The sequence below is a fragment of the Heterocephalus glaber genome, unplaced genomic scaffold (assembly GCF_053883595.1).
Source record: "Heterocephalus glaber isolate CG9 unplaced genomic scaffold, H.glaber_assembly_v1.0 deba00001600, whole genome shotgun sequence".
NCBI classification, from domain to species: Eukaryota; Metazoa; Chordata; class Mammalia; order Rodentia; family Bathyergidae; genus Heterocephalus; species Heterocephalus glaber.
This window is the reverse complement of record NW_028258372.1, coordinates 7,666,008-7,678,174: the sequence shown is the minus strand read 5'-3', so window position 1 is coordinate 7,678,174 and position 12,167 is coordinate 7,666,008. Positions and strand designations below refer to the sequence as shown.

The 12,167-nt window shown below is 35.2% G+C and overlaps 1 protein-coding gene across 23 annotated transcripts in view; it reads right to left on the bottom strand.

Moving 5' to 3' along the window:
- Cdc42bpa (CDC42 binding protein kinase alpha) overlaps nucleotides 1-12,167 on the bottom strand; it is a 277,951-nt gene that overhangs the window by 180,923 nt on the left and 84,861 nt on the right. For 22 of the 23 annotated variants that reach the window (XM_087194275.1, XM_087194284.1, XM_087194283.1 and 19 more), the window contains exon 3: nucleotides 1,596-1,679. In XM_087194275.1, the coding sequence (XP_087050401.1) occupies nucleotides 1,596-1,679 (84 nt within the window). Of the gene's footprint in view, nucleotides 1-1,595; nucleotides 1,680-9,835; nucleotides 9,994-12,167 lie in introns of all 23 variants that reach the window. The other variant, XM_087194291.1, reaches the window with a different exon arrangement.

Below are 12,167 nucleotides of genomic sequence, written 5' to 3'. Positions count from 1 at the left end.
AATTGGAGAGGGGTCTACTGGTGTCTAGTGAGGAGAGGCCAGAGATCCTACTACAATGCTTAGAACAGCATCTACATCAAGTAAATACCCAGCCAAAAGTCAACAGTGCCCTACCAAGAAGCTGTGTTCTAGATCAGTATTAACCAAATCATGATACAGGTATACCCTGGGGTTTAAAAAGTGTTTGGGGGATTCAAATGGCTAAAGGCTATAATAATGTCTACTTCAACTACATTTTTTTAAAAGATGCTTTAAAATTCTTTAAAAGCAGTACATTTGAATGTAAGAATGCAACAAACATGTAGGAGAAGTTACTGGAAATCACAGTGCTTCTTCAGATTTAATCACTCACTTTCTCAAACAAATGTTTAACCAAACACTCTGCTTACCATAGCGATGTGGCTGTTATACACTTTATACTTTTTATTATTTGATCATACATTTTTTAAAATTTCATCTTTAATAGACTACTGGGATAAAGAGCAAAAGGAATATTTACATTACAATATAAAATAAGGACATATGAAAATGATAGTAATTTTGCAATGCTGTCACATGATTCTGTTCAATACACTCATAAAGTGCCTTCAGCAAATTAATGAACTTATAGAGCACAACAAAACTACATACATACTTGGAAATCATGTGTCACAATGGGAAAATCTACAGATGGCTATATCCACTTTGGCTTCTTATCTACTAGGAATAAAGACTCTCTCCTCTCTCCTTCAGTAAAGTATTATCACAGAGAAATACTTTCAAATAATAACTGAGTATTTCTCTCTGATATAATATTTGATGAGGGCAAAGTTAAAATTTTTCATGGTTAAAAAATAAACGAATGGAGTTTTACAATGAAAAATTCAAGAATTCCAAAAATTAGGTCTTAATACAGCATATCATCATTTTACCTTTAAGTTTCCATTTTATATATTTGGTGGCGAAACGAAACATGAGAAATGCCAATTTTTAAACTTGTCAACAAAAGTATTTTTGATATAAAGAGAAAGCATTTGATAACATCCATAATTTGCAAATGTGTGAAAACACGCACACTTTGAGTCTAAAGACATACTGGTCCAAACTTTTATAGAAGACAATTTATTGTGAACCAATAACTATCAGAGTTTAAAGGAACCGTATTCTCCAGCTCTAGCCCAAGAGTTTCAATAGCAAGGACACTAAATTTGAGAAATGGCTAAGTACTATACTAGAGTCAGCACAACATGAAAATTCCCTTAATAAAAAAATTACCCTTAAAATCATTTCAACATCAGTATACACAAACTGGCTACCTCAGTGTGGCCTACAGCAGTATCTTTAAGAGTACTTCATAGCCCTCCTCCTTTCAAAATTTATACTGGATACATTTCTTGGGTGGCAAGACTTTTAATGTATTATTTTCTCTCATAAAATACAGACATACTTAGATTTGGTGAAACAAAATTATTAACAGTTTGATTTTATCTTCTAAGAACTGACATGGCTAAATTCACAAAAAGTGCTCCAATATACATGTATATTTTTTCCTGTAGTAAAAATACAGAAACAACCTAAATCCCCATCAGTGTTTTTAAAATATATAAGACTCTTACCTCAGCTCTTTTCAGCATTTCCCATTTATTCAAAATTTTCATGGCAAATACCTTATCTGCATTTTTTAGTTTTACTACAGCAACCTAGAAAAGATAAAGGAAATATAACTTTTTAAAAATACAACATAATACTTCTTTCAGTCATCCATTTTCCTTTTTCTCTCTGTAAAAAAATAAATGCCAATTGTCAATGATTTCAATGCAGCTCAAATTCTAAGGTCCTAAATTAAATAATGCCAGGTTAAAAAAAGTTACATTAGTGAACATATGCCAAATCATAACTATATTTGTGAACACTATCAGTTGCTTATTTTACATCGTATCCAAGTTTTCTGCTCTGGAATTTGAACTCAATATCTACTATTAATAAGAAATTGGCCAAAATGTACAACATAAAGGAAGTAGATCGTAGGAAACAATACATTCCAAATTCCAACATAATGTTACAGGGAATGTCAGCTGCCAAAACAAATATGCCCTGCGGGGACCAAAGGATATGAAATAAGCAGAAAATGTTCCTACTGTTCATTCTTCATACTCTACATACTATACCATGACCCTCAATCCTCTAAAACAAACTTCAAAGAGCAATTAAAGTCAACAATTTTACAAACTGCAGACTTTACACATCCCTCCCAACAACAATAACAAAAAAGGCACAGGTATTTCTGCATTTTACATTTCAGTTATGGATCACGAAAGTACCAAATACAATACATAAAACTCCACTGTCACTTTCAACAAACTGATTTCATTTCTAGTTCTCTGATTCAGTTCAACTAGGTAAGTCCTAAGGGCCTTTCTAGCTTGGATTTGCTACAGAGCTGAGACTACACAACAGAAGCGTAAGACAAATAGTGACAATATTTCTTTTCAGTTATTAAGAGGCTGGGATGGGAAAGACAAATACTATTTGCTATAATTTGGATCTTAAATGTCCCCCACAGGTACACATGGTAAACCACTGATCCCCATTGTGGCGCCCTTGGGAGGTGGGGAACCTTTTAAGAGGGGGTCCCTTGAAGATCTTTTGCTTGCTGGTGAGTGACTTTGAAAAAGTCTGTGAGACTCCAGTCTCTGTTTTTCTCTTTTCACGTCCTGGCCTCTAGGTGAATGGCTTTACATCACTAAGTACCCCCACCAGATGCTACCTAACAGGCCCAAAAGCAATAAGGCTAATTGCTCATAGACTAAAACCTCCAAAACTGTGAGCCAAAATAACTCCTAATTTGATTTTTCTCAAGTATAATTTTACAATACAATACAATTGTAAAAATTTTACAATGGGAAACTAACATTGTACACTAATAAGCAGAAGGACAGAACAAAGTATATACAAATATTTAAACAATTCAATGAGATATTTCCAATGATATAGAGTAGGTTTAAATTCAAGTATAAGACTTTAAAAAATTAATCTCAACAGCAAATGTACATATAAAGTGCATTTAATAAATTTATCAGACTACAATAAAAGTAATATGTCCATATAATTAAATTCAGTGTATAGTACTAAAAATTTCTAATTATCAAATACTGTAGTTATAATGGCTGTGATTACAGTTTTTCATCAATTAAAATGATGGGTAGAAAGAAGTACAGTACTTCAAATTCAATCACTGCACAGACTTTAATCTTATTGGTCATATCTGAAGAAATGATGTTTGAGGGGACTATAAAACAAGCAAGGAAAATCTTTTTTTTGTAGAGTAATTAGCTTTATTTAATCACTCCACATTGTAGAATAGTATCACATTGTACCCCATAAGTATATACAATTATAATTAGTCAATTAACAACTTAAAATTTATAAAAGGGAATAGACATTTTTTAATTCCTCTATTCATACTGTCAGTTTGTTTTTCTGAAAGGTGATACTTAATTGTTCCACCCCATACTCTTATCAGAATTTTGCTAATTTTTTTTTAAAAAATGTATTTAGTACATGTTTGCAGTACATAATGATTACATTCATTGTTAGGAGTTGGTACATGTACATAACACATCTTAGTTCTTTTTACTTCCCGTTTCCTTCCCTTCCCTCCATTTCTTGGATCTCTTCCCATTTGCAAAAGATCTATCTCCTTTATTATTATTTATTTTTTAATTTGCTCTATAAATTTATTTATAGTTTGGGTTTCTCATATAAGAGAAACTATGTGATATTTAAGCTTGTATGTCTGACTTATTTCACTTAACATTATTGTCTCAAGTCACATCCATCTTCCTACAAATGACTCAAATTTCTTTCTCGTTAATTTAAATTTTTATTGCTACATTTAGCCCTTGGCTTAAACAAGCCAAAAAAAAACCCTTAGAAAAAGTAACTTACTACATCATAGTATCAATCAAATCATTAACAACAAATTGCAATATCTGGCTCTTCTCAGGTTCCTTTTGTGTTGCTAAGACATTAGATAAGTCTGACTGACAAGCAATAGTTCGCAGGAAAAAGTAGTGCTCCATTCTATATAAATACCACATTTTCTTTATTCATTCATCTGTTGATGAATACAGGCTGCTTCAAATATTTAGTTATTATGAGCTGTGCTGCTATAAACATGGGTATGTACATATCACTGTAATATAGTATCTATAACTCTTTGGTGAACATACCTAGAAGGAGAATAGCTGGGTTAAATGGAATTTCTATTTTTAGTTCTGAGAAATCTCCATACTGATTTCCATAGTGATTGTATTAGTTTACATTCCCACCAACAGTATAGGAGAGTTCCTTTTCCTCCATATTTTGCCAGCAATTGTTATTATTTGATTTCTTGATGATAGCTACTCTTTCTGGGGTAAAATGAAATCTCAACGTTGTTTTAATTTGCATTTCTCTAATGGCCAGAGATGCTGAACATTTTTTAATGTATTTATTGGCCATCTGTACTTCTGCTTCTGAGAGGTGTCCATTAATTTCAATTTTCCATTTTTTATTTTGGGGAGGTCTAATTTTTTTGCGTCCTTTATATAGTCTCGATATCAGTCCTCTGTCCAAGAAGTGGCTGGCAAAAGTTTTTTCCTATTCTGTAGGTTTTCTCTTCACTCTGTTGGTTATTACCTTTGCTGTACAGAGGTTAATTTGATATAATCCCATTTGTTGATTTTTGATGTTATTTCATATGCAACTGGGATTCTTTTCAAAAGCCCTTGCCTATGTCTATGTCTTCAAGAGTTTTAGATTATCTTCCAGACTGTGTTGTTTTAGTATTTAGATCTTTGATCCTTTTATTTTAGTACATGGTGAGAGATACAGATCTATATTCAATCTTCTGCATGTATATAGCCAGTTTTCCCAGAACCACTTGCAAAAGAGGTTATCTTTCCTCCAGTGTATGTTTTTGGCCTCTTTGATTAGATGGCTGAATGGGAGCAGGAAAATCTGGAACATTATTTTACTAAGATCTGTGGAAGGGTGAAAACACAAGATGAACAACTCTATCAACTCTGCATAACTGGGACTACATATGGACAGAAGGACAGGAGCATTAAACTAGATAAGCTTATATTTGGAACAGAGAAGAGACATGGAAGGCTATCACATACAATCCTCCATTATTCTGATGTAGAGAAGAAAGATCAAAAGACAACAAAACTTAGGTACCTTCCCCTCCTCAGATCATGATGTGAGAAAGTCCAACCCTATGATTCACTAATTTTCTATATGTATGAATATGTAAGTACCTGAAAACAATCAATAATAGTAGTATTGTTAGTGGTAGTATCCACCAACTTACACTAAGTGCTTCAAATGCCAGGCATTACACTAATAATTTTACATAGATCTACAAGCCCTTAACCACAATTCTAAAAAGCAAAAAGATACTCATAACTTTGGAGTATATGCTGGCATTAGGGTATATTTTTTTTAATCTCATGCAAAGGCAAGCATTATTTCATGGCAGACACATGAATGCATTTGGTAATGGGGTGCAGCCCCAAACCCTAATAGGATGTTAAATAAAATATATGCATTATCTTTCATTTTCGAACTTTGTAATTTTTACCTATTACACATACATAAACATAGAAATACAGGTAGAAATTCCCTAAATTGAAAATATCTATGTACATATAGAAACTAGGCCATACTATTCAACACATTATAGTTTTCAATTGAAAACATTGGAACTTAAATATAAATATACACACACACACACGAGAGAGAGAGAGAGAGAGAGAGAGAGAGAGAGAGAGAGAGAGAGAGAGAGAGAAGGGTCTTGCTATGTAGTTCAAGCTGGCCTTGAACTCATTATGTAGCCCAGACTGGCCTAGAACTCACAGTGATCCCCTCCTGCTTCAGCCTCCCGAGTGCCAGGATCATAGGCATGCACCACCACACCCATCTTGGAATTTAAATATTCTAAAAGTTAAAACTAAATATCATAGAAGATGGAGAATTATTCATATGCTTGAAGAAACTGTTTAAGAATATTATGTGACAGGGAAATGTTCACAATATAATGTTAAATGTAACAAAAAGCTTTATTCAAACTTTATTTTTCTCTATATACATATAAAATATACTCAATTTCTATGCCATATGTACAGTATACTGAGGATAAGCACCAAAATATCAAAAGATGAGGAATTTCTAGGAGATATGATTCCTATTTGCTTTTCTACATTTTCTATACGAAACATATAAAATGCAAAGCATGGAATGGGATAGTGTATAATACACTATGGAGTTACTGTAAGTTACTGATAAGGACCAAGATGAAACCCACTCTACACATCTGTGTGGTAATCAGGAAAGCCATGCTGCTGCAGAGTGAAAAACAGTCTCAAAACTATTTCATAATGGTTTCATAAGCTGCCTAAAACCTTTTTAAAATGAGGTGAGTTGTGGAGAAATAAGTCAATTTAAAAAATATTATTGAGTTATTAAGTCAATAACATGATAAGAAAAGATTATGAAGCTTACAAGGTGAAAAATAAAATGGATCTCTTTTTTTTCTCCTTTAACTCTAAACTTATACTCATTTGTTTTGGTAAAAATAAAACCAAGGAGGGCCGGGGATTTAACTCAATGGTTCCAGCGCCTGCCTCGAAAGCGCAAGGTCCCAAGTTCGATCCCCAGTACCAAAAAAAACCAAAAAAAAAATAAAATAAAATAAAACCAAGGAAAAGAGGAATCTCTTAGTACTCTAAATTCAGGTCCCAACTGCCATACATGGCATGATTAAAAGATATGGTGAATATATAATTTTAAAAAATTTATTACAGTAAAAGACACAATGCCATTAATCTTCCTCAAAATATTTCCCCTCACTTCAAACATACTCATCCCACTGTTCTTGCCTCTTTCTGAAGTAGTTCTGGAAGTCCTCTTTTGTAAGTGACTTTAGTTGCACTGATCTGATTATCCTGATGTCCTGAGTCAATTCAAAACATTTATCTTTCATGGCCATTTAGAGTCTAGGAAAGAGTCAGGAGCCACAGGGTGCCTGATCTGATGAATAAGATAGATGATACACCATGTTTTATGAGCTGCTTTTCCATTGGATGGCAGGCAGCAGGATTCACCACATTTTTTATCAAACCTCATAAAGACACCCACAAAACAGGACTTCCAGAACTGCCTCAGAAAGATGCAAAAACGATGGAATAAGTATGTTCCAAATGAGAGGGAGTACTCTGAGGGGGATTAATGGCAATGTTCCTTTCACCGTAATAATTATTTTTAAATTTAAATATTCACTGTATACTCTGATCACATCATGTATAAGAGGGTAGACTGTTAAAATATCCTTTCTTGGGCCAAAGAAATAGCTCAGTGGTAGCACCCTTGCCTAGTGTACACAGAGCCCTGGGTTCAATCCCTACCACTGTCAAAAAAAAGAAAAGAAAAAAGTCCTTTCTTGTTTAATTTGATCAAAATGAAAAGTAAATTTAGTATGGAATAAAATATAACAAAGCTAATACAAAATGAAAACATTTTTAAAAACATTAAATACAGAGATGCCTTTGAACACTCCATAGTAAAAGCATTCTGGCCAGGGATTTAGCTCAGTGGTTTTGCCGCCTGCTGCGCAAGCACAAGGACCCGAGTTTGATCCCCGGTACCAAAAAAAAAAAAGCATTCTGATGTTAGAAACACTGCACACACCACAGAAATAATCAGTGTATGACAAATGTATATAAATCAGTTCTTTAAAAAAATTTAGATATCCTTTGTAGCTACAACCTGTAACTTGAAAATGATCACATTATACTAAATAGGAATTCCATATCCAAAAAATGGTCGCCATAGAGTTCTACACACCTAGTCTATCTTCTTATATCTAGAATTCATCCTACCTCATTGCTCTGCCCCATCATACTTCCAACCTCCAATTATATCTTGCCTAGATTGGCCTACTCGACCTCCCTGCTTTTGCTCTAACCTCTTACAATCTATTTTCAATACTGCAATCAGACTGATCCTGTTGAAATGTAGCTGAGATCATGACTACTCCAAAACTTCCAGTGGTTTCCTATCTCCCTCTCTAAGTAAAAGTCAAAGTCCTTAAGACTTATAAGGCCAAGATGATCTGGCCTTCAAGCTCACTGACCCCCTTGCTCACTCTGCTAGAGTCATAATGTTCCAGTCACATTCCTCAATCCCACCTCAAAGTTTTTGCATTTGCTTTTCTCCCTAGACCTGAAATACTCTACCTCCACAGAGACATACACCTTGCTCTCTCACTGAAATGTCAATCTGCCCCTTGACATTTTCTATCCCATTTCTTTGCCTCCTTTTTCTCTCACGTTTTCCTTATTATTTCATAACTATATATTCCATTTTAAACTCTACAATAGCAGGGATTTTATCTAATTTGTTCACTAGTACATGTGTAGTGCTTGAGAATCAAGATACTCAACAAACATTTTCTTAATAAATGATATGTAATCCATATGGGTATATATACACAGAAAGTTATAAGACATTAATATTCTCAGCTGCAAGTAAATACTACTGCAGTGATACTGAAACTCAAAACTAGAGCAGTAAGAAAAAAAGATGTATCTTTGTACTTTATGACTTAGTAAGTGTATATCTGCTTATTCCAGCTCATGCTGTTCTCTTTAACAGATTTTCAAGCCTCAGCTTCACAACTTAGCCTTTATTATCTTTTGTCTGCTACTGCTACTTACTCTTTTATATCTTTGTCTCCTTTTAATCTCTACTGTATACATCTACCATCATCTTATTAATAATAATAAAATAACACAAATGACTTTCATTTTTATTTTGTTTTGGGGTGTTTTTTTTTTGGTACCGGGGATTGAACTTGGGACCTTGTGCTTGTGAGGCGGGCACCGGAACCACTGAGCTAAGTCCCCAGCTCAACTTTCATTTTTAAAAACTTACTCTGTGCACGGCACTGGACCAAGCATATTATACATGTTACCTCATTTAATCCTGATACCAATCTAAAGTAGATTCTACAATCCTCACTTAAGAAATTAATAAACTAATGTCTGGAGGACTCTACTCACTTATGGTCACAACACAATTAGTAATAGGACCAGGGTATGAACCCTGGTCATCTGATTACAGCGCTGACATTCTTAACTACCATACGTCCAGAACAGTTTTTCCCATTCAAGCCTATAATTCTGATACCTAATGACATGTATACAGGGATTGCAGTATTTGTAGAAATCATTTTGTATTTTTCTAAACTGTCTGTGAGTGATCAATTTGTGTTTAAAATATTTACTAAAAATGAAAAAATTACACCTCTATAACAAGTAAACAGAAACACTACAGAGTTTCCTAAATAGCCAGAGCTATCCTCTTTATGGAGACACAACTTATACATTGAGGAACAATACTCAAAATACTTAAAAATTGGTACAGCATGGGCATCAACCAATCAAAACAGATACTGACTATAAAAACATGATATCCCCCCACACATAGCCCCCTAAGGACTTAAGGCCAGCACCATCAAAGATGAATCATGCACTATTCAAACTTTTATGACTTTCCTGTGATTCCCAGGAAAGCCAAAGTAAAAGTTTTTATTTATTTATTTTTGGTACCAGGGATCGAACTTGGGTCCTTGCGCTTGCGAGGCAGGCAGCAGAACCACTGAGCTAAATCCCTGGCCCCAAAGTAAAAGTTTTTAAAGAACAAATGTCTAAAGGTAATTCTCCTTTCAGACCCCTAAAACTAGACTGTGGAGACACACCAGGGCCTAGTTGTAGTAATTAGAGGAAGCAAGCTAATTAAAAGCTTTTGACACCTGAAGCAGGGGTAGCAGGCCAAAGCAGCAAGCTTTCACAACAAGCTCTGAAGCCCAGAAGCCTTGAAGCTGCCGGAGCAAGGCTGGAGCAGGCAGAAGCGGTGAGCCACCAGGAAACTGTGGACAGGTAACACCCAGGGCGTAAGTTAAAGGTTTTCCTGAAAGCAAAAAGGAAAACCCAGCGTTAAGTTAAGCAGTAACTGACAACTGAGTTGTAGAGAGAAGGTTTTTAACTCATTGAGCTGCTGAATTTCAATTATATCTTGCTCCTTATTGTTTCCCATGATTTATGCATTTCTTGTAGGAGTTCCATAAATTATGCTTTTATTTTTATGGTTTAAGAAAAAGCATAATTGATAGAAATGTTCCTATCAAATACCCATGGCAAAGATAAGCCTATCCAATGGGCTTATATACTATTTACAAATTCCTGGTAGAAAACAAAATACCTTGGAGGAAATCATCTGTTTAGGGGCTTTGCATTTCTAAACCTATTAGTTGACAAACACCAGAGGGTATGGCAAGCCCAGCAGAGCTATTTTCATCAGGAATGAATATGCAATAAAGTTTATACTTTAGTCAACACTACTTTTATATACAAAATTGTCTTAAAATAACAGGAAATGATCAGCATCTTTTATTTTACATAGTTTAATCAACATTATAGAGCAAGAACAAAGCAAGAAGAAAAGATACTTCCTCACACTAAACCTCAAACATTATCAATCATTTATTAAATACTCTTCACTTGATTCTGGGGTGTCTAAAGGGCACTGTTCTTTGGTCAGCCAGGACGTTCTCCTAGTCAGCTGACTGCTGAACTGTCTGCTGCTACCAACTCCCCAGCTCTGCAACCCATTCTTACTTTGGTTTTTTGGCGGTACAGGGGACTGAACTCAGGGTCTCACATGTGCTAGGCCAGCACTCCACCCCTGAGCAACATCCCCAGCCCTTTGTACCCCATTCTTCAGTTCTTCCAAGCATCAAGAATGTAGAGCAAATGTGGTTGAGCTTAACTATTTTCCTCATTTATCCTAGTTATTATCCAATGTCCCGTCCTTTCTTCAGTCCATTCTATGATATGTACATACATATTCTTTACATGTTTTTTATTATTACAGTACTTCCTTTTTTCCAAGGTCAATCTCAGCTGAGCCCTCAAATCTACCTGAATTCCCACCATTAACTGTTAACTCTCAACAAACCTACACCAATCTAAAATGCCCTAGGCCACCCTGAAACCACACCTATCTTCACTCTTCACCTCACAATTAATGACCAAGTGGTCCATTTCATAGCTTATAGATGCTTCATATCCCCTTGTGCCATTTTTAAATGTTTCTATATTCCCACTTATCCATACCTCTTTTCCTTTTGCACAAGAAGACTTGTCCCTACCACCTTCAAGGCTAATATTATCACTTAAGAGCTTCTTAGACCAGTGATGGTGAACTTTTTAGAGCTTTCAATGGTAACAAATAGCCTGTGGCAGCACATTTTACCATAGGTTCACCACCACTGTCCTAGACCTTCCCCTTTCTTCCTTTTTTGTTCTTGTTCCATCAAAAACTTCTTTTCTACCTTCAATCCCCCTTTCTTCTGGTTCCCAAATATTAAATGAAAAACTTCCAGGACCCTCCTCCATCCAACAACAGCAACATAAAACTATTACTGTTCTACCTTCCCCTGGAGAAATGATATCTCATCCTTTTTCCATAAGGTATGGCCATAGGGCTGGGGGTTTAGCTCAGTGGTTCCGGCGCCTGCCTTGAAAGCTCAAGGTCCTGAGTTTGATTCCCGATACCAAAAAAAAAAAAAGGTTCAATCATAAGGTATGGCCATGAAGCATACTTTTGTTTTTCTTTTGCAGTACTGGGGTTTGAACCTAGGGATGATTTACCATTGAGCTACATCTCTAGCCATCTTTATTTTGAGACAAGGTCTCATTAAGTTGCCCAAACTGGCCTCAAACTTGCAGTTCTCCTGCCTCGGCCTCCAGAGTAGCAGGTGCGCACCACTGCACCTGGCTCCTAAAGCAATTTTTAAAGAGCAGTGGATATTGGCTTCTTCCACTTGCTCATCATTTTCTTAATCTCTTTCAATTGTTTCTTTCAATCTACTTAGTTTCTACTTCACCTTACTTGGTTTATTCTGACTTGAATTAATTCTTTCCAAATATTAATAACAACCCTATAATTTCCAAATAAAAGATAGTATTCTCGATTCTCATCTGCTTCAACCGCTCTTAACTACTGGACACTGCTCAGTCAAAATACTTCCTTAGTTTTTCTTTTTCTGTAGCGTGTTAAATACTGTTCTCCAAGGATCCCTG